Source organism: Saccopteryx bilineata, chromosome 2, assembly GCF_036850765.1.
Source record: "Saccopteryx bilineata isolate mSacBil1 chromosome 2, mSacBil1_pri_phased_curated, whole genome shotgun sequence".
Lineage (NCBI taxonomy): Eukaryota > Metazoa > Chordata > Mammalia > Chiroptera > Emballonuridae > Saccopteryx > Saccopteryx bilineata.
Window position 1 is genome coordinate 258,463,971 of NC_089491.1, and position 22,004 is coordinate 258,485,974.

Here is a 22,004-nt window from a genome sequence, read left to right on the forward strand (position 1 = left end):
TGGAAATGCTGAAGTCGCTGGTTCGAAACCATGGGCTTGCCTGGTCAAGGCACATATGGGAGTTGATGCTTCCAGCTCCTCCCCACCTTCTCTCTCTGTCTCTCCTCTCTGTCTCTCTCTAAAATGAATTAAAAAAAATAAAGTAAGTAGGTTAGCATTTAATAGTTTACTTAGTCCTAGTTGCTTTTTTATTATTATTTTTTTTTCTTTTTCTTTTTCTTTTTTTCATTTTCCTGAAGCTGGAAACAGGGAGAGACAGTCAGACAGACTCCCGCATGCGCCCGACCGGGATCCACCCGGCACGCCCACCAGGGGCGGTGCTCTGCCCCCCAGGGGGCGATGCTCTGCCCATCCTGGGCGTCGCCATATTGCGACCAGAGCCACTCTAGCGCCTGAGGCAGAGGCCACAGAGCCATGCCCAGCGCCCGGGCCATCTTTGCTCCAATGGAGCCTTGGCTGCGGGAGGGGAAGAGAGAGACAGAGAGGAAAGCGCGGCGGAGGGGTGGAGAAGCAAATGGGCGCTTCTCCTATGTGCCCTGGCCGGGAATCGAACCCGGGTCCTCCGCACGCTAGGCCAACGCTCTACCGCTGAGCCAACCGGCCAGGGCCGCTTTTTTAAATTATGGAAAAGTTCTATCAAGATAGGCTTCGTAAGATTTAATGGGTTTGATTAATTTTCTTTAAAGCCATATGCTGTCAGTTGAATTAGCATATTGCTTAAGATAGTTCATAGTTCATTGATTGATGCATTTTTTTTTCTTTCTTTTTTTTTTTTTTTTCATTTTTCTGAAGCTGGAAACAGGGAGAGACAGTCAGACAGACTCCCGCATGCGCCCGACCGGGATCCACCCGGCACGCCCACCAGGGGCTACGCTCTGCCCACCAGGGGGTGATGCTCTGCCCATCCTGGGTGTCGCCATGTTATGACCAGAGCTACTCTAGCGCCTGAGGCAGAGGCCACAGAGCCATCCCCAGCGCCCGGGCCATCTTTGCTCCAGTGGAGCCTTGGCTGTGGGAGGGGAAGAAAGAGACAGAGAGGAAAGCGCGGGGGAGGGGTGGAGAAGCAAATGGGCGCTTCTCCTGTGTGCCCTGGCTGGGAATCAAACCTGGGTCCTCCGCACGCTAGGCCGACGCTCTACCGTTGAGCCAACCTCTACCGTTGAGCCAACCGTCAGGGCGATTGATGCATTTTTTTTTTTTTTTTTTTTTTTTTTTTTTGAGAGGAGAGGGAGAGACAGAAAGAGAAGGGGGGGAGGAGCTGGAAGCATCAACTCCCATATGTGCCTTGATCAGACAAGCCCAGGGTTTCGAACCGGCGACCTCAGCATTTCCAGGTCGACGCTTTATCCCACTGCGCCACCACAGGTCAGGCCTGATTGATGCATTTTTATACCATATTAGTCTTACATAGAGCTATGAGGTTTAGGCCAATAATTCATCTCCCTCATTTTTCCCTTTCTTTATTCCTTTCATTCACTCATTTCTACATATATTTATTGAAATCCTATTATACTTCAGGCATTAGGTTATAGGTTTTTTTATTGGTAAGAATCTTAATTTAGAGCTTCCACCTTATTTATTTTATTTTATTTTTTTTAGCAAGAGAAGGAGAGACAGACAGACGGACAGGGATAGATAGGAAGGGAGAAATGAGAAGCATCAACTTGTAGTTGCAGCATTTTAGTTCATTGATTGCTTCTCTTACGTGCCTTGACTGGGGGGCCAAGCCAGTGACCCCCTTACTCAAGCAGGCGACCTTGGGATTATGTTGTTGACCCTGCTCTCAAAGCTGGCGACCCTGTGCTGTAGCCGGATGAGCCCCCGCTTAAGCCAACAACCTTGGGGTTTTGAACCTGGGATCCCAGTATCCCAGGTCAATGCTTTAGCCACAGTGCCACCACCAGTCAGGCAGCATATGGCCTAATTTTTACTAGGATGTTTATTTACTTACCTAGAACAGTTTTTTTTTTAATTTAAAATTTTATTTGGATTGGTTTTTAGAGAAAAGAGGGTAGGTAGGAAGGGAGAGAGAGGAAAGCGTTCACTTTTTGTTTCACTGAATTGTGCGCTCATTGGTTTCCTCTCATGCGCCCTGACTGGGGATCAAACTTGAAACCTTGGTGTTTCAGGATGTTGCTCTAAATGGCTGAGCTAAGCCATCAGGATAGAACAGTCTTTTCTAGGCTCAAACTAATTGCTTTTTGGTTCTGGTCGTGTGCTAATCTGCACAGGTATTTTATATTAGTGCAGTTAATATTCTGAGATCAAGAAATAAGACTAGTATTTATGTATACATTTTATATACAGTAGTGAGAACCGTACTGTGTATATCCATTAAGGAATGACATTTGACATCATTTTCCATAGATTTCATAGTATGTGTTAGCTTAGCTAAGTAATTTCTTTAGGGTTGATATTAAATGTAATTAATGCAATTTTCTTATACAGTGGTACCTTGAGATACCAGTTTAATTTGTTCTGTAACTGAGCTTGTAAGTCAGTCAACTTATATATCAAACAAATTTCTTCCATTTAAAATAGCTGAAATAGATTTAATCCGTTCTAGCCCTGTGAAACATCCCCAAACCATCCTAAATTATGAAAAAAGACCTGTTTTTAATTAAGAAACATACATGTATACTTTACCAATGATTAACAAAATATATGAAATAGAAGAAAAAAGTGTTATTTAGTACTGTATTCTTACCTTGGAGACAGATGAGTGCGGCTAACAGGTGGAGGAGGAGGGAGGGAGGAAGGGATGCAGGCACTGTAGACATGTAAACTAAAACTGCACTTTCTTAACACTAAATGTAAACTAAAACTGCATTTTCTGTACTTTAAACAAAACTAAAACTGCACTTTTTTTTACTTAAAATGAAACCACAAAAACTTAATCGTAAAAAAATGTACTTTCTTAACCTAAGCTTAACACTACGTATTTTTCATTTAATCATCACCTGCTTTTGCCTTTTTGGCTGCACTTTCGGCACTTTCACTTACAGGACTTTTGAATACAAATCTATCCAAAGAGGTTTGCTTTTGCCTGCCTTTTAAAATGTTATGGAAATGTGACAAACAAGTGTCATTAAAAAGTGCTGAAGCATGATCAGTTGAAACTTTTTCTGGGTGTTTCTTTTCAATGAAACTTGAATGCTTCTCCCACATTGCCAGCATGTCTTTAATTTCACTTGTAGAAATTACTTCCTCCCCCTTTGCCCCCAAAAAAGTATTAATCTTACTACACAACTCACCAAAAAAAAAAAAAAAAGAATTACTTCCTCCAACTCTACCTCCTCCTTACTACTAATCTCTTGCAGAAGCTCCGTATGTTGCATCCTCAGTTGAGAGTTCCTCCTCATGTTCCTTGATGAGCTCGTTTAAGTCACCTTCATCTACCTCCAGATCCATCGACTTTCCAAGGCACACAATCTCCTCCAACGCTTCTACCTCAGTCTCGGTCTCTGGTTCGAATCCTTCGAAGTCCCTGTCTGCGACAGTATCAGGCCATAACTTTTTCCATGCTGAGTTCAAGGTTCTTGTAACCTCTTGCCATGCCAAGTCAATAATGCGTAAACATATCACGATGTTGTAGTGATCGTTCCAAAACTCTCGAAGGGTGAGAATTGTATTTTCAGTCACCTCAAAGCAGCGGCGGAACAAGTACTTTGTGTAAAGCTTTTTAAAGTTGGAAATGACCTGCTGATCCATACGTTGCAAGATTGAAGTTGTGTTGGGTGGGAGGTAGAGGACTTTCACGAATTTGAACTCATCAGGAATGTCATCTTCAAGAACAGGTGGGTAGGCTGGAGCATTTTCAAGGATTAGTAATGCTTTCATCGGGAGTTTATTTTCTTGAAGATATTTCTCCACTGCAGGACCAAAGACGAGATTTACTCATTCAATAAAAAACTGCCACATAACCCATGCCCTAGCACTGGTGCGCCACATAACCTTCAGTTTTTCTTTAAGAATCTTGTGAGTCTTAAAGGCTCGAGGATTTTTGGAATGATACACTAGCAGTGGCTTTACTTTACAGTCACCGCTAGCATTTGCACACAATGTAAGGGTCAGATGGTCCTTAATGGGTTTATGGCCTGGCAGCACCTTCTGCTCTGGGGTGATGAAAGTCCTCTTGATCATTTTTTTCCCAAACAATCCTGTTTCGTCGCAGTTGAACACGTGTTGGGGGATGTAGCCTTCCTTTGCGATAAGCGCAGCAATATGTGAGATGTACTCCTCAGCTGCCTGAACGTCAGCACTCGCAGCTTCACCATGCCTCACCACCGAGTGGATGCCAGATCTCTTGAAATTTTCAAACCAGCCATGACTTACTTGCCTTAAATGTATCTTCTGCCTCTTTTGAGGTTGATGGTTCTTTTTTCTTCAAGTCGCCATAAATAATACGTGCCTTTTTGCATATTATAGTCTCCGTCACTGTATTTCCTGCCAGCTCTTTCTCTTTCACCCACACCAGCAGAAGTTTCTCCATTTCTTCATGGATATTTGTCCTTAATTGGGACAGAATTATAGTTCCTTTCGCTGGATTTGTGCTTTTGTTGGCATCCTTTTGTTTAAGGATGGTACAAATTGTACATATATTGCAGTCGTACAGCCTTGCCAGTTCAATCACTCGTATACCACGCTCATGTTTTTCTATTATTTCTTGCTTCTATCGACATCATTCTCTTCTTCTCACCACTGTCCTTTTATACTTACTTTCTTCAGCCCCATGATAGCACACCAAAAAAGTTAGTAAAAAATGCAAAAATGATGCAAGAATGAGTACAGCGCACAAGATTTGACTTGATTCTGCAGGTAACGTGAGAAAGAACAAGATACTAGTGTTGTGCTGCCAATACAGGACCCGTGCGTCAACATGCTAACTAGCGGCAGCTTCCCGAGTCATAACTCGTATCTCGGAATTTCACTCGGATCTTGAACAAAAATACGGACTAAGTTGCAGCTCATATCTTAAAAAATTGTATGTTGGTCTACTCGTATCTTAAGGTACCACTGTATTCAATATGTTTACTAAAATTTAGGACAATTTATCTTCTCTTTATCTAATGAATTAATGAAACCTATTTCTGCCTCTTTTTTTCTTAGTTTTTGTGTTTTTTGATCTGACTGTAGATGATCAATCAGTTTATCCCAAGGAATTAAGAGACAAGTACATCATGTCAAAAACTCTTGGAAGGTAAATATTTTTTCTTTTTTTTTAAATGGAAATTGTATTTAAGTTTTTTCTAAACATTTGTGACTGCTTAGTTTTTTTGTTCCCAGTTTTATATCATTATCTATTCATGACGTATTAATATTTGTAGGCCACTGCTTTGTTGTTGTTGTTTTTTTTTTTTGCCAATTTTAAATAGTTTTATTTAAGACATCGCATTTTCCACTTTACAATAACAGTGCTTATAAAGTGCATTATTTCCTTTCCCTGTGCTCACAGTCCGTATTTTCAAGTATTGAGTATGCCCAGTGTAGGCCACTGCTTTGTAATAGGTGTGTTATTGATTTATTTCATAATGATCTATTGAATTGAAATGAATAGTTTTTCCTTATAAATTTTATCTGAAATAACCTTTTTTTGTGACAGAAACAGAGAGAGTGACAGATAGGGACAGACAGAACGGAAGTGAGAGAGATGAGAAGCATCAACTCTTTGTTGTGGCACCTTGGTTGTTCACTGATTGCTTTCTCATATGAGCCTTGACTGGGGGTTTACAGCAGACTGAGTAACTCCTTGCTCAACCCAGCGACCTTGGGCTCAAGCTGGTGAGCCTTGCTCAGACCAGATGAGCCTGTGCTCAAGCTGGTGACCTCAAAGTTTTGAACCTGGGTCCCTCTGCATCTCAGTCTGACACTATCCACTGCACCATCACCTGGTCAGGCTGTAATAACTTTTTTTTAAAGATTTTATTTATTGATTTTAGAGAGAGGAGAGGGAGAGAAAGGGTGGGAATGAGTGGGAAGCATCAACTCGTAGTAGTTGTTTCTCATATGTACCTTGACTAGGCAAGTCTCAGGTTTCAATCCAATGACCTCAGCCTTCCAGATTGATGCTTTATCCACTGGGCCACAACAGGTCAGTCTGTAATAACTTTTAAAGCAGTTTTGGTGAGATAATTCACATACCATATAGTGCATACATTTAAAGTACAATTCAGTGATCTTTAATATATTGACAGAGTTGTGAAAGTTTAGCATAATCAATTTTTGAACATTTACCCCTCCAAAAAGAAATGTTTACTGCATTTCTGCCCCCTTCAGAATTTATGACATCTTGGGAAGTGAAATGAAAGTTTGAATTGGACAAAGTTCTCAAAATTTTTGGTCTCAGGACCACTTACAGTCTTAAAAATTACTGAGGACCCCAGAGAGCTTTTCTTCATGTGGCTTAAATCTATTGATATTTACTGTATTAGAAGTTAAAATGAAGACATGTTAAAATTTATTTTAAAATAAACTCACTTTAAGACAATATTTTTTAATGAAAAATAATTATTTTCAAAAAGATTAACAAGAAGAGGGCATTGTTTCACATTTTTGCAAATCTTTTTGCTATCTAGTGTACTAGAAGATAGCTAGATCTGATATTTGTGTCTTTATTCTGTCTGTTTTCATATCACATGCCATGTAGCCCCAGGAATGCTCTATATACTTATGAGAATGAAAATTAAAAAGGCAAGTAATGTATTAGTATTATTCTGGAAATGATTTTGACCTTTTGGACATCTAGAAATGGTCCCTATAGGGGTTGCCTGAGCATACTTTGAAAACCACTTTTTTAGGGAAGGTGTTCAGGACACTTTTGCCACATTCCACAATATCCTTCACCCTACCATTCTTTCTCTACCTTAAATATCTTTCTACCTGTTGATGTTTTTAGAAATGTGAAAAGAGAAATAAATAAGAGATAATTATTCATATTCCTGCCACATAGAATCAAGCCCCAGGTTTGTGAACATCTGTGGGAGATATTTTAGTTTGTAGACATTAAAATTCAATAGCTCGTGTTGTCATGTTTGCATTGGTTGCTTGGAAGCTCATAGCCAGTTTTGAGCCACCCTTAAGAAATATGTGGGACTCTTAATTTTTTTTTCTTTAGATAAGGGAGGATTTAATATAAATTCTCTAACTTGTAGCAGGTGACAGAAACTTTAATGATTTAATTAAGAAATCTTTTAGCTTGACCAGGTGGTGACGCAGTGGATAGGGAGTGGGACTGGGATGTGGAAGACCCATATTTGAAACCCTGAGGTTGCTGGCTTAAGCGCAGGGTTCGCTGTCTTGAGTGTGGGATCCTAGACATGACCCCATGGTTGCTGGCTTGAGCCCAAGGTTGCTGGCTTGAGCAAGGGGTCACTCGCTCTGCTGCAGACCCCAGGTCAAGGCACATATGAGAAAGCAATCACTGAACAATTAAGGAGACTAAGGAGCCACACGAAGAATTGATGCTTCTCATCTCTCTCCCTTTCTGTCTGTCTGTCCCTATCTGTCCCTCTCTCTGTCACACACACAAAAAAAATCTATTAGCTCTTGTAACTGGGAAATACAGGGGCCCAGCTGACTTTAGACATAGCTATACCAGGTGGCCTTTGAGCTTTATTTTGCTGTTTGAGTTCTGGTTATCTGTTTGGCTTTGTCTTTGTCTAGATCTGAGGGCTCCCACAGTGTTGCCAGGGCTCTGGCTCCATTTCTTTTTCTTTTTTTTTCCACAAAGGCAGAGAGAGGGACAGATAGAGGCAGACAGATGCGAAAGGAGAGAGATGAGAAGCATCAGTTCTTTGTTGTAGCTCTTTAGTTGTTCACTGATTGCTTTCTCACATGTACCTTGACAGTGGGCTGCAGCAGACCGAGTGACCTGTTGCTCAAGCCAGCGACCTTGGGCTCAAGCTGGTGAGCCTTGCTCAAAACAGATGAGCCTGCGCTCAAGCTGGTGACCTCGGGGTTCGAACTTTGGTCCTTCGTGTCCCAGTCTGATGCTCTATATGCTGCGCCACCGCCTGTTCAGGCACCATTTCTTTTTTTTTTTTTAATAAATAAATTTTTATTTTAATGGGGTGACATCAATAAATCAGGGTACATATATTCAAAGAAAACATTTCCAGGTTATCTTGTCATTTAGTTCTGTTGCATACCCATCACCCAAAGAGAGATCGTCCTCCATCACCCTCTATCCAGTTTTCTTTGTACCCCCCTTCTCCCCCTTCCTTTCTCCCCCTTCCCTTCTCCCCTTTCCCTCCCCCGCCCCCCGTAACCACCCCACGCCTGTCCATGTCTCTTAGTCTCGTTTTTATGTTCCACCAATGTATGGAATCCTGCAGTTCTTGTTTTTTTCTGATTCACTTATTTCACTCCGCATAATGTTATCAAGATTCCACCATTCTGCTGTAAGTGATCCGATGTCATCATTTCTTCTAGCTGAATAGTATACCATGGTGTATATGTGCCCCATCTTCTTTATCCAGTCTTCTATTTTTTTTACAGTGATTAAAAGCCTTTAAGCAAACTCTTGGCCTATACAGCAAGAATCCATAAAAGAGTAGTGTCCTTAACATGTTCCCCAAGTCCAAGTTGGCCCCATCACCATGCCAAATCCCTGAAAAATGCAACCCAACCACAGTTCAGTCTGTTAGGAGCTATCACAGGGAGCAGGAGTCCAGGAAAAGTCCACATCCAGCAAAAGTCCTCATGGCACTGGAATTGTTGTCACCATTCTATACTTTGCAGCTCATGTTCAAGTCCCAATGACCGCTGCTTCTAGCTGGTAATGATTCAGGTAGACTGGAAAAGCCATTTGCAGCATGCATGGATATGGAGCTTCTGTTCTCCTCTGCCTGGAGAGATGAGACCAGGGTGCTTTTCCCTGGAGCTCTGCAACTGTGGCATGGTAAAGAGATCCTTGGGATACACTAAGCTGGGTGGCAAAGGTAGATTTATAATAGAAGTTGGCAAAAGGGGGAAAGAGAGCTCTAAATTAGGATTAGGTCCCAGCCTGAAATATAAGTGGGGCATTGAGGTAGGAGGGATAAAGGAAACACTATATATTAAGCAAAGCAGCAGAAAATAGGACTATCAACACCCACAACAGAGATCTTTGAGGGAAGAATAAAAAACCTGACTATTCAGGCAAAACATAGTTAAGTGGCCCTTGTGCAAATGAGATCAGTTTACCTGCTTCTTGGAAGAAATACCCTAGGCTCGTCCACAGTGTCGTAGATGGGACCGATGGCCCTGGGCACCTTCAGCCTTCAGTGGCTAACCCCAGCATTCTGGACAAGGTTAGGTCATAGGTGGCTGGAGCTGGGCTGGAAGAGACTGAACCCTCCCTTAGAGGAGCGAGGGGGAAGCCTACCTTCCAGTGTCCCTGTTTCCTCACAGCAGAGGCATGTAAGCCTGGCAGGCTTTAACTCAATGACCTTCCTTTCCACTATTGAAGCAGGACCCAGATGGCATCCTATGAGACCCTTTTGGGGCGTTGGAGCCTTTAAGGGTGTATCCTAAAAGCTGGTAGTTCCCCTGATCTCTATTGGGCTTTTTCTGCCTCTAGGTATCTATCTTTTTTTTTTTTTTTTTTTTTTTTTCATTTTTCTGAAGCTGGAAACAGGGAGAGACAGTCAGACAGACTCCCGCATGCGCCCGACCGGGATCCACCCGGCACGCCCACCATGGGGCGACGCTCTACCCACCAGGGGGTGATGCTCTGCCCATCCTGGGCGTCGCCATGTTGCGACCATCCTGGGGGTCGCCATGTTGCGACCAGAGCCACTCTAGCGCCTGCCACTCTAGCGCCTGGGGCAGAGGCCACAGAGCCATCCCCAGCGCCCGGGCCATCTTTTGCTCCAATGGAGCCTTGGCTGCGGGAGGGGAAGAGAGAGACAGAGAGGAAGGCGCGGCGGAGGGGTGGAGATGCAAATGGGCGCTTCTCCTATGTGTCCTGGCCGGGAATCGAACCCGGGTCCTCCGCACGCTAGGCCGACGCTCTACCGCTGAGCCAACCGGCCAGGGCCTGCCTCTAGGTATCTTAAAAGCCATGCTCAGAAGATCTCGCTGAGGGGTTTGAGGATCCCCATCTGCCTATATAAATCTTTTCCATATATCTGGAGCTATTTGGAAAAAGACAAAACAGTGTTATTAGCTGGATCTAATAAAGAAGGTAGTAGTTTGCAGGCGGAAAAGATTTGGTATCTCCTGTTCATCAGCATTCAAAAGAAATAATTTTTTTTTTTAAGTAAGCATGATATGGTAGGCACCATTTCTTGATTCATCTAGAATTGCTCTCTTCTAGGAGCTCCACATTCATGTTTTCTTTCTTCTAGAAACCATAGTAGAGAGAACTGTTTCTCTCCCAACATCAGCATTTGATTTCAGGGAAAACCCTGATTAGCTTAATTACATGTCCACCCCATGGTTCTAGTAGTGGTTGTTGTACTGTTAACAGACATTCCACTGGACTCGGAAGATTTCTCTGGCAAACACTGACTGTTTTCAGCAGAAGAGGAATTGGAAAATGTTTTGAGCATTTAAAAAAAATGATAGTTAACACGGATCATTCTCATACCAGATACAAAAATTAACTCAAAATGTAAGAGGAAAACTAAATGTAAGAGGACAAACTATAAAACTGTAAGAGGAAAACAAAGGAACAGCTCTTCATGTCCTTTGATTTGGCATGATTACTTACATGTGACACCAAAAGCATAAACAACAATAAAAAACTAGGTAAATTAGACTTCATCAAAAGTCTTTGTGCATTGAAAGGCATTGCCAGGAGACTGAAAAAGAGCTCACAGAATGAGAGAAAATATTTACAAATCATGTCATAAGAATCTTGTATCCAGAATAGAGAACTCTGACAATTCAGCAACAAAAAGATAATCCAATTTAAAAATGAGGAAAGGATGTAAATAGACATTTCTCCAAAGAAGATATACAAATGAGCAAAAACCACATGAAAAGATGTTTAGCATCATTAGTCATCAGGGAAATGCAAACCAAAACCAGATTGAGATACCACTTCACACCCGTTAGGATGACCATAATAAAGAAATGGAAAATAAAAAGTGTTTGTGAAGATGTGGTAAAATTGGAATCCCCCGTACACTGCTGGTGGGAATGTAAAATGGTGCAGCCACTCGGGGATTTAATTTGGTGGTTTCTCAAAAGGTTAAACATAGAATTACCATATGACCCAGCAATTCCCTTTGTAGGTAACCCCCCCCAATTGAAAACAGGTGTTCAAACAAAAACATATGCATGAATGTTTTTTCATTCAGCTCTGTTCACAATAGCCAAAAGGTGAAAATGCCCCAGGTGTCTATCAACAAGTGAATGGATAAACAAATGCTATGTATCTGTACAATGAAATATTATTTACCTATAAAAAGGAATGAAATACTGACATGTTCTGTAGCATGGATGAATCTTAAAAACATGCTTGGACTCAGTGGTCGGCAAACTCATTAGTCAGCAGAGCCAAATATCAACAGTATGATTGAAATTTCTTTTGAGAGCCAGATTTTTTAAACTTAAACTATATAGGTAGGTACATTCCTTATCAAGGTAGCGCCCGCACATGGTATTTTGTGGAAGAGCCACACTCAAGGGGCCAAAGAACCGCATGTGGCTCTCAAGCCGCATTTTGCTGACCAGGGAGCTAGGTGAACGAAGCCAGTACTGTATGATTCCGTTGTTCCTGCGATATTACAAATAGGAGAATGCATAGACAAAAAGCAAATTAGTGGTTGCCAGGGGTTGGGGGCAGGGTAGAATGGGAGAGTGAATATTCATTGTGCATGGCTTTCCATTTGGGCTGATGCAAATGTTGTGGGACTAGATTGAGGTGATGGTTGTACAACATAAATGTACTTAATGCCACTGAGTTGTACAGTTTAAAATGATTACAGTGGTAAATTTATGTTACATGTATACACAATAAAAAAGATGTTTTGGTAAATCTTTCATGCCATTCCAAAACCCATAATAGTAGTAACGGTCTACTTCAAGCAGGTAATGAATGATTGGTATTCAGATGCGTTTGACCTTGGACTGACCCAATCTTTGAAGAACAGAGTCCATAGGATTAACTGTGTACTGAGTGGCATCCTAGATTAGCATTCCTCCTCTATTATAGTATCCCAATTAATTGCAAATCTTTGCTTGCTGCAAACAGATTACTTACGTAATACTTTTGATTTTGCTTAGGGTGCAATTCATAGCATCAAAATGTTTATGCACTTCCTTTGAAAAATAAGGAAGAGGCCCTGACTGGTTGGCTCAGTGGTAGAGCATCAGCTCCGTGTGTGGATGTCCTGGGTTCAATTCCCAGTCAGGGCACTCAAGAGGTGACCATCTGCTTCTCTACCCCTCCTCCCCCCCTTTCTCTCTCTCTCTCTCTCTTCCCTTCCCATAGCCATGGTTTGATTGGTTCAAGCACATTGGCCCCAGGCACTGAGGATGGCTCCATGGAACCTCCACCTCAGGTGCTAAAAATAGCTTTGTTATGAGCAAGGCCCCAGATGGGCAGAACATAGGCCCCAGAGGGGGGTTGCCGGTTGGATCCCAGTTAGGGTGCATGTGGGAGTCTGTCTATTACTCCTCACTTGGAAAATATGAAAAAATAAAAAATAAATAAAATAAGAAAGATATGCATCACCTGACGTGTGGTGACACAGTGGATAAAGCATTGACTTGGAATTCTGATGTTGCCAGTTCAAAACCTTGGGCTTGTCTGGTCATGGCACACATGAGAAGCAAGTACAAAGCAACTGGGAGTTGATGCTTCACTTCTCTCTTTCCTTTTCTCTAAAATTAATAAAATTTAAAAATATCTTTAAAAAAAAGAAAAGTGCATCAGTGAAAGTAATTAACTTGCAGGTGTTGTTGCTGCAACTTGTTTCAGGCACTCACTTTTGACCAGGACTTTGTTTTGTTTGATGTTTCTCTGATCTCTGGCCTAAGTTATTTCTCTCCTATTTGTTCTTAGTGTCTTTATGAGAAGTTTACCGTCTGGGGTGACGGTAAGACAATTCTGTATCAGCTCAAAAAGTGGAATTTGTAGCTGACCTGGAGTTGTTAGATAGTCCACATTCACTTATGCCCTTGACATGTTTTGTTGGTGAGGTTTCACTGTGTAGACAAGGACGGTGTAAAGATTGTAAATAAAGATTGGAAATGAACCGCGCGCGCGTGTGTGTATGTGTGTGTGTGAGTGACAGTGGTCCTTGCGCAGAGGCCATGCTGATCTCTGTATTCCAACTTTTTGGTACATGTGCTGCTGAAACAAGTACTGGACTGCCTTTCACTTGTAATAGTGGAGGCCACCTCGAGAGTGGTGGGTTTCCTGATTAAAAATATTCAGACAGTCACTTTCTATGTTTTCCCCTGTAGTGGTGCCTGTGGTGAGGTGAAGCTAGCTTTTGAGAGGAAAACATGTAAGAAAGTAGCCATAAAGATCATCAGCAAGAGGAAGTTTGCTATTGGCTCCGAGAAAGAGGCAGTAAGTACCTGTGGCTTCTCAGCTGTTCTTAACACGTCTTAATTTCCCAGAATAATCATGAAATGGTGATTTTCAATGTCAGGAGAAATTTACTGCTCAGATAGGTGAATTTGTATCAAAGAACATGGAACATTTTTGAATGTATTCAACTAATCTAGAAACTTATAATTTGGTTCCAAAAAATATTTGGTTGTACATAATAATGCACTCGCAGGAAATATTTTTTTTTCCTTTTAAGTTGTCATAAGACTGTTTTTACAATAAATGAAAAGGAAATTAGGGAAAGGAAAATCTAGCCATATCCCCACCACTGTAACCCCACAGATGTTTTCAGTTTTCTTTCCTTTCTATTCTTTGTTCATGTGAATTCTTGTTTTTAAATGGTTGAAATCACATTGTATATACAATTTTGTATTTTGCTTTTCCATACAAGCATTAATGCATAAACTTTTCCTGAATATATCCTTTTTGATAGTCAAGTCTCTGTTTCATCTTTATCATAATTTATTCAACCATTTCTGTGGTTGATTATTTAGATAATTTCTAACTCTTTGCTTTCTCTGGTAATGTGGGCAACGGATATCTTAGTGTTTATAGATTTTTAAAATTTTAATTATTTTAATAGTCTCTTTATATACTAGCCATTCATTTTATTACATTTTTAATGTTACACTTTACTGTGTGAATGAAATGGCCAAATGTGTTGGTCTTTCAACACGATTCAACAAAGTAATGTAAAATGTGACCTGTAATCACGTTTTCCTTTGTGGCCAGCTGTTTCTGGCTATTCTACTTTAACATTCTTTAAAGATCAATTTTCCCCCCTCAAGACAATGCCCTTCTCACATGGCAAGAGGAATTTCCTTTCTGTGTTCACTTTGTTTTAGATCGTTTCCCCTGTGATTCTGGATTTGTTTTGCATTTGTGACAGAAAGAAAATACCTACTAGAGTCTTAATGACTTGCAGCAAAATTTTAGTTCTGAATTTCATCTTTGAAATCATTTTAGGCTCTATTTAGACTTCTCTATCAACAGAACACACCCTGACTTAGTAATGAGTTTAACGGCTTACAGGAAGAGGCAGGTTTTTAAAATTAAACATCTGGGTTTCTTAGCTGAGGTCCATTTTACCTAAATATGTAATTCTATATCCTCTGTGCTTGTGGAGGGTGTAGCTCATGAGGTTGAGTAACTTGATTCATCCTTTTGGAATTGTTATGGAGAACAACTTCAGTCCCCTGAAACTTCCTCTATTTAAGAGTCTCAGTAAATAAGTCAGCCTGCAGTCGAAATTGAAAACAGTGTCTGCTCTATTATTAGATACTTGACTTGACAGTTTCTTCTTACAGTTTTATTAAATAACCTTTTTGTCTGTGGTTTTGATTGTTTTATCATTTTTATGACTGCAAACAAATCCATAGCTAGTGAGACAAACAGAACTTACCAGGTAAGCATGAGAACAGTGGAAAACACTTGTTTCTGGCTGTGGGAACTGGAGCAAGTAGCTTCCTTTCTCTGAGCCTCAGTTGCTCCATCTGTAAATTGGGGATAAAAATAGAACCCAGTTCACTTGGGGATTATGAGGCTTGTGTGAGATGATCCTTTTAATTTTTTTCTTTCTTTCTTTTTTTTTTTGGTATTTTGCTTAAGTTGGAAACGGGGAGGCAGTCAGACAGACTCCCGCATGTCCCCGACTGGGATCCACCTGGCATGCCCACCAGGGGGCGATGCTCTGCCCATCTGGGATATTGCTCTGCCGCAATGCAATCAGAGCCATTCTAGCGCCTGAGGCAGAGGCCACAGAGCCATCCTCAGCGCCCGGGCAAACTTTGCTTCAATGGAGCCTCGGCTGCAGGAGGGGAAGAGAGAGACAGAGAGGAAGGAGAGGGGGAGGGGTGGAGAAGCAGATGGGCGCTTCTCCTGTGTGCCCTGGCCGGGAATTGAACCCAGGACTCCCGCATGCCAGGCTGACGCTCTACCACTGAGCAAACCAGCCAGGGCGAGATGATCCTTTTAAATAAAGAGTTTGACATAATGCCTGGTCACTTATTGAATACTTTCTATATACCAGGCACTTTACAGAGTGATTTTTAAATGAGTTGTTTAAATCATTTTAATTTCTCTATATGAATAGAGTTCGGTTGGAACTCAGGTAGCTGTTACTTAACTAAGTTTAACTGTAAATATTTTCTAAATGTTGGCTATTATTATTAATAAACTAATGTTATTTTATTTATCAAAAGAATCCTGCTCTCAATGTTGAAACAGAAATCGAAATTTTGAAAAAATTAAATCATGTAAGTATTGCTATAAAATATGGTCCATACTTAAAATCATTTATCTCAAAATATGGGAGGAGTACAAAGCATTGCAGTGTAATAAAGTTAGTATTAACTTGGGTTTCTTTGTTGTGTGTGTACACATGCATGCATATGTGTATTTAGTTGTCGTTTACCTGGAAAGAGCTTTACCCTGAAGTTTTTTTGTTGTTTTTTAAATTTATTCAGTGAGAGGAGAGGGAGGAGTCAGAGACAGACTACTACATGTGTCCCGATGGGGATCTACCTGGCAATTCCACTAGGGGGCAATGCTCTGCTAATCTGGGGTGTTGCTCTGTTGCTCGGCAGTCGAGCTCTTCTTAGCGCCTAAGGTGGAGGCCACACAGCCATACTCAGAGCCTGGGGCCAACTTGTTCCAATCGAGCCATGACTGCAGAAGGAGAACAGGGAGAAAGAGCGAGAGCAGGCAAAGAGAGAGAGAGAGAGAGAGAAAGGGAGAGAGAGAAAGGGAGGTGAGAGGGGGAGGGGTTGGAAAAGCAGATCAGCGCTTCTCTTGTGTGCCCTGGCCAGGAATTGAACCCAGGACATCCATATGCCGGGCCAACACTTTGCCACTGAGCAAACTGGCCAGTGCCATCCCTGAAGTTTTGAAAGGACAATACTGTGTAAAGATTTAATGATTAAATAATTATGTGATATTTACAGTGACTTATTTCTTGAACAGAAGACATAGTAAATCTAAATTTTATATCCTATAAGGACTTTATCAACTGATTATGTTTGGGAAGACAATGCTAATCCGGCGAATTTGGTTTGATTATACCTGAAGTTTTTATTTGTTTACTTTTTTAGATTTTATTTATTTATTTTTATTAGAGAGAGAGGAAAGAGATAGAGAGAACAGGGGGAGGAGCAGGAAGCATCAACTCCCATATGTGCTTTGACCAGGCAAGCCCAGGGTTTTGAACCGGCGACCTCAGCATTCCAGGTCGACGCTTTATCCACTGCGCCACCACAGGTCAGGCCAATACCTGAAGTTTTTTTTTTTTTTTTTTTAATTTTATTTTTATTTTATTTATTCATTTTTAGAGAGGAGGGAGAGAGAGAGACAGAAAGGGAGAGAGAGGAGAGAGAGACAGAGAGAGAGAAGGGGGGAGGAGCTGGAAGCATCAACTCCCATATGTGCCTTGACCAGGCAAGCCCAGGGTTTCAAACCGGTGACCTCAGCATTTCCAGGTCAACGCTTTATCCACTGCGCCACCACAGGTCAGGCAATACCTGAAGTTTTAATACCTCTGAATTACCTTATTTTAATTGTTCCCATTTAAATTAAAAGGTGCTGGTTTTCATTTACCTCAGTTGGAGTAAATCGAATAAACCCAAGGGTATCCAATACATGTGATAATTATCTGTCTTATGTCTGATTAGATGGTATCAGTGTCAATGATACCATCTAATCAGACAAGGCACTGATGACCTTGTCACAATAGAAGATGTCTAGTTTTATTTTTTTAATTGAATTCCATGAGGTGACATTAGCTAATTAAATTATATAGGTTTCAGGTGTACAGTTTTATGATATATCATCTATATATTACAGTGTGTGTTTACCACCCCAAGTCAAGCCTCTTTCTGTTTATTCCCCCTATATCCTCTTTGGCCTCCCCCAACCCCCCCGATAGTGTCTAACTTTAAAAATGTGAGAAGGGCTCTGGCTGGATAGGTCAGTTGGTTAGAGCATCAACCCAAAGCACAGAGATTACTGGTTTGATCCCAGTTAGGGCACATTTAAGAACAGATCAATGTTCCTGTCTCTTTCTCCTGTACCCTCTCTCTCACTAAAATAAAATTTTAAAAATGTGAGAAGAGAAAAAGTTATGGGACTGACCTCATCTTTCTTTTTATTGTTTATAAGCTAGGTGGGCACTGGAGTTAAACTTGCTATGATACTGTTCTTTAATGTTCTATGCATCCTGCTTTGATCAGAGGCACAAGCTCTCAGCCATCGGTTTATGTTTCCTTAAACCTACAAAATGTCCTTTAGTGTTCATATGAAACTGACACTTCCCTCTTCCATTGATAAAAGGGAGGATCTTGTCACATGAGGTCTCTATTCCCCTGTGGTTCCAGATACGCAGAATTGACTAGCCTGCTCTCTGGCAGCATGGCCAGAAGTTGATGTGGCCTGCTTTTCATTCATGCTGTTCTTCAGGCTCCTCCAGGTTATGAGATGTCCTTGAGAGCCTGTGCTCTGGGGCAATGAGGAGGAAGGCTGGGAGGAAACCAGCCTTCCTTCCTGGGTGCTTTCTTTTTTTTTCTCTTTTTCTTTTTGTATTTTTCCGAAGCTGGAAACGGGGAGGCAGTCAGACAGACTCCCGCATGCGCCCGACTGGGATCCACTGGGCATGCCCACCAGAGTGCGGTGCTCTGCCCATCTGGGGCGATGCTCTGTTGCAACCAGAGCCATTCTAGCACCTGAGTCAGAGGCCACAGAGCCGTCCTCAGCGCCCGGGCAAACTTTGCTCCAATGGAGCCTCGGCTGTGGGAGGGGAAGAGAGAAACAGAGAGGAAGGAGAAGGGGAGGGATGGAGAAGCAGATGGGTACTTCTCCTATGTGCCCTGGCCGGGAATTGAACCCAGGACTCCCGCACGCCAGGTCAACGCTCTACCACTGAGCTAACCGGCCAGGGCCCCTGGGTGCTTTCTTTATGTGTGAACATGAACCACTCCCTTGCCAACTTGTTGGTGCTGGTGAGTTTCTTACAGGTTTTCACTGAAGAGCCAGATTAATTTTGTTCTGCCTTCCTGCCCCCTCCTTGCATTAACTTCAGAATGTCCCAAGATGTGGCCAACTGCCTGGTCTTGGCCTCCCTGGTCCTCTGGGCAGATCTCTGAGTCCTGCTCTTGTGTTCTCTCTCCTTTTGGGAGGTTCTCACTACTTTTCTTCTCTTCCCTCTTTTAGCCTTGTATCATCAAGATCAAAGACTTTTTTGATGCTGAAGATTTTTATATTGTTTTGGAATTGTAAGTAGTACACTTTTTAAAATTTGTTCCCATTTAAATACTTATTTAAAGACTAATGCTGGCTTGCATTTCTCATCCATGGGACCCTCAATGTATGTTGTGGTGGTGGGGCCCACAAAGTGTGTGAGGGACTTAGTATCATATCTAAAACCCTCCAGTTTCTAAAGGCAGGTGGCTTAGAGCCTCTAGACTTTTGATCTGAGGCCTGGGTTTGAATCCCACTCTGCAAGTACTAGCTGACTACCTACAGTTAGTTGACTTTACCTCTCAGAGTCTCATTTTCCTGGTGTTAAATGGCAATCAATGAACAACTAAAGTGCCTCAACAAAGTATTCATGCTTTTCATCTCTCTCCCTTCCTGTCTGTCTGTCCCTATCTGACTCTCTCTCTGTCTCTGTCAAAAAACCCCACAAACACGAAACAACAACAAGATTATGTAGTAAGCAATGGTTCTGATCAAAAATTAGGAGAGACTAGATAGCCCTTGTGATGCTTGAAGGAATTACGTGTTGCTGTTAAATAGGAGAATGTTACCTGATTGGGTCTAGTTAAAAAAAGTTTAATAATAGTAATAGCCTGACCAGTGGTGACGCAGTGGATAGAGCATTGGCCTGGGACACCAAGCTCCCAGGTTTGAAACTTTGAAGTCGCTGGCTTGAGTGCTGGCTCATTTGGCTTGAGTGTGGGGGTTGCCGGCTTGAGTGGGATTATCAACATGATCCCAAGGTTGCTGGCTTGAGCAAGGGGGTCACTAGCTCTTGTCAAGACACATATGAGAAGCAATCAATGAACAACTAAAGTGCCACAAGTATGAGCTAATGCTTTTTTTTTTTTTTTTAAACAGGGACAGAGAGAGAGAGTCAGAGAGAGGGATAGATAGGACAGACAGACAGGAACGGAGAGAAATGAGAAGCATCAATTATTAGTTTTTCCTCATTGCGAAACCTTAATTATTCATTGATTGCTTTCTCATATGTGCCTTGACTGTGGGGCTACAGCAGACCGAGTAACCCCTTGCTCAAGCCAGCAACCTTGGGTCCAAGCTGGTGAGCTTTGCTCAAACCAGATGAACCCGCGCTCAAGCGGGACCTTGGGGTCTTGAACCTGGGTCCTCTGCATCCCAGTCCGACGCTCTAAGCCACTGCCTGGTTAGACATGAGCTGATGCTTTTCATCTCTGTCCCTTCCAGTCTGTCTCTCTTTCTTTAAAAAAAATAAAAATAAATAATAAAACAACAACAATAATTGATACTAATTAAGCACTTAATATGAGCTGAGTATTACTCTAAGCACTTCACATGGATTAAGTAATTTAACCCTCATAACAGTCATCCAGTTTGCTTACAAGTTACTGGTGGATTATTATATACTAATTTTTTGTATTTTTCTGAATTGAGAAGTTGGGGCCGGCAGACAGACTCCTGCATGTGCAGGACCAGGATCCACCTAGTATGCCCCCCAGGGGGCGATACTCTGCCCATCAGGGGGCATTGCTCCGTTTTCTGTAGCAGCCATTCTAGCACCCGAGACGGAGGCCATGGAGCCATCCTCAGCACCCCGGCCAACTTTGCTCCCATGGAGCCTTGGCTGTGGGAAGAGAAGAGAGAGACAGAGAGGAAGGAGAGGGGGAAGAGTGGAGAAGCAGATGGGCGCTTCTCTTGTGTGCCCTGGCCAGGAATTGAACCTGGGACTTCACACACCAGGCCAACATTTTACAGCTGAACCAACCAGCCAGGGCTAGATTACTATATACTTTTAACCCTACTTCATAGCAAAGGAAATTAGAATGCAGATGGATTGAATAACCTTGCTAAGCAGCTACACTGTTTCATCTACATCAGTTATCTCTTAATTTTTACACAACAACCATCAAAGTAGGTGGGATCATCCCTATCTTTTTAAGAGAGAGAAATAAGATTAGAGAGGTTACATAACTTGTCCAAAGTCCCCTAGCTGGGAAGTTGTGGAGTTGGGGTGTAGACCCCTGATTATCTGATTTTATACTCCTGCTTGCTGTTCTGTACCAGTTTCAGAATCCTCTGGGACATGTGATTAAAATGCAGATTCCTGGGCCCTGCCTTTGGTTCATTGAATTAGATTTTTTAAAGCTCCCCAAGTGTCTCCAATGCCCATGGCACCCTCTTTCCAACTTTTTTTTCCCTTAGTTTTCACTGAGGACGTCTTTATTGTGGATGAAGTTTATTACCTCATTGCCTTTACAATGGGAGTCAGGGGTGAATAAAAATGGCAACTCTTTGCTTGTCTTTATAATTACTTTGTTTGTGTTGCTGTCCTCCACCCAAGTGAGTTTCCCTCCAGGTACCAACCCCCTGTTTTTCCTGTGTGTTTAAGGATGGAGGGAGGTGAGCTGTTTGACAAGCTAGTGGGGAATAGACGGCTGAAAGAAGCTACATGCAAACTGTATTTTTACCAGATGCTCCTGGCTGTACAGGTAAGAAGCCCACAGTGCTTGTGACAGCCTACTTTCTTGTAGGTGAATTGCTTGCTGAATTAAAAAGTGAGTGACCATGGGTGAAAACCTGGAGAACAGGGTCTGTATGTGTTGTTTGTTCTGTGTTTGGCAAAAACATCTCCCCTTTGACTCAGATGAGAAAGTAAGAAGAAGGAGTTAAAGACATAAACATATGGTCCTGCATGTTTTTCTTTAGCTCAGAGGTATTTCTGGAGGCACATTGATCTCTACTTCTGCTTGATCCTGGTAGAATCCCCCTTACCTCTCAGTGGGAGCGTAGTAGGTATGAGAATATGGCTGGCAAGCTGAGGTGATTCTAACAGATCATTTCCCCGTGACCTGTTACTAGGTGTTCCTGCAGCGTCCTGTTAACTGCAGCAGGCAGGTGGGCAGGCAAATGCACTGCCTTCTCTTTTTCCCATGAGAGTGTTGAGTGGAGGAACAGCTGGTGGCATACTGTGTGCTTTGAAGAACATCACCCTTTCTCAAACCAAATTTGTTTGTGGCCAAGGTTTCTTCTTCTTTTGAAAACTTTGTGTAGGAAATGTAGTGATTGGGACCAGCTCTTACATTGAATGAGACTTGAGGGAGATTTTCCTGGGGCATTCTCAATACAAGTGTTTCGGAGGAATTTTTATTCTAGGCCAGAGGGTTAGCCAGAGAGAGAAAAAGGAAGCCCACCTAAACAGTTTTTTACTAACCTAATGATTTATTCCCTTCTT

The 22,004-nt window shown here is 42.0% G+C and overlaps 1 protein-coding gene and 1 non-coding gene across 11 annotated transcripts in view; both read left to right on the top strand.

Moving 5' to 3' along the window:
* The window catches only part of CHEK2 (checkpoint kinase 2), a 40,763-nt gene that overhangs the window by 8,362 nt on the left and 10,397 nt on the right, over positions 1-22,004 (top strand). For 8 of the 10 annotated variants that reach the window (XM_066260243.1, XM_066260248.1, XM_066260247.1 and 5 more), the window contains 5 exons: positions 5,110-5,200; positions 13,399-13,507; positions 15,751-15,804; positions 18,749-18,810; positions 21,162-21,261. In XM_066260243.1, coding sequence (XP_066116340.1) covers positions 5,110-5,200; positions 13,399-13,507; positions 15,751-15,804; positions 18,749-18,810; positions 21,162-21,261 — 416 coding nt within the window. Of the gene's footprint in view, positions 1-3,677; positions 3,798-4,895; positions 4,985-5,109; positions 5,201-13,398; positions 13,508-15,750; positions 15,805-18,748; positions 18,811-21,161; positions 21,262-22,004 lie in introns of those variants that run through there. The other 2 variants (XM_066260252.1, XM_066260253.1) reach the window with 2 other exon arrangements.
* TRNAT-CGU (transfer RNA threonine (anticodon CGU)) lies at positions 12,270-12,345 on the top strand. The gene has a single exon. It is a non-coding gene; the product is annotated as a tRNA-Thr (tRNA).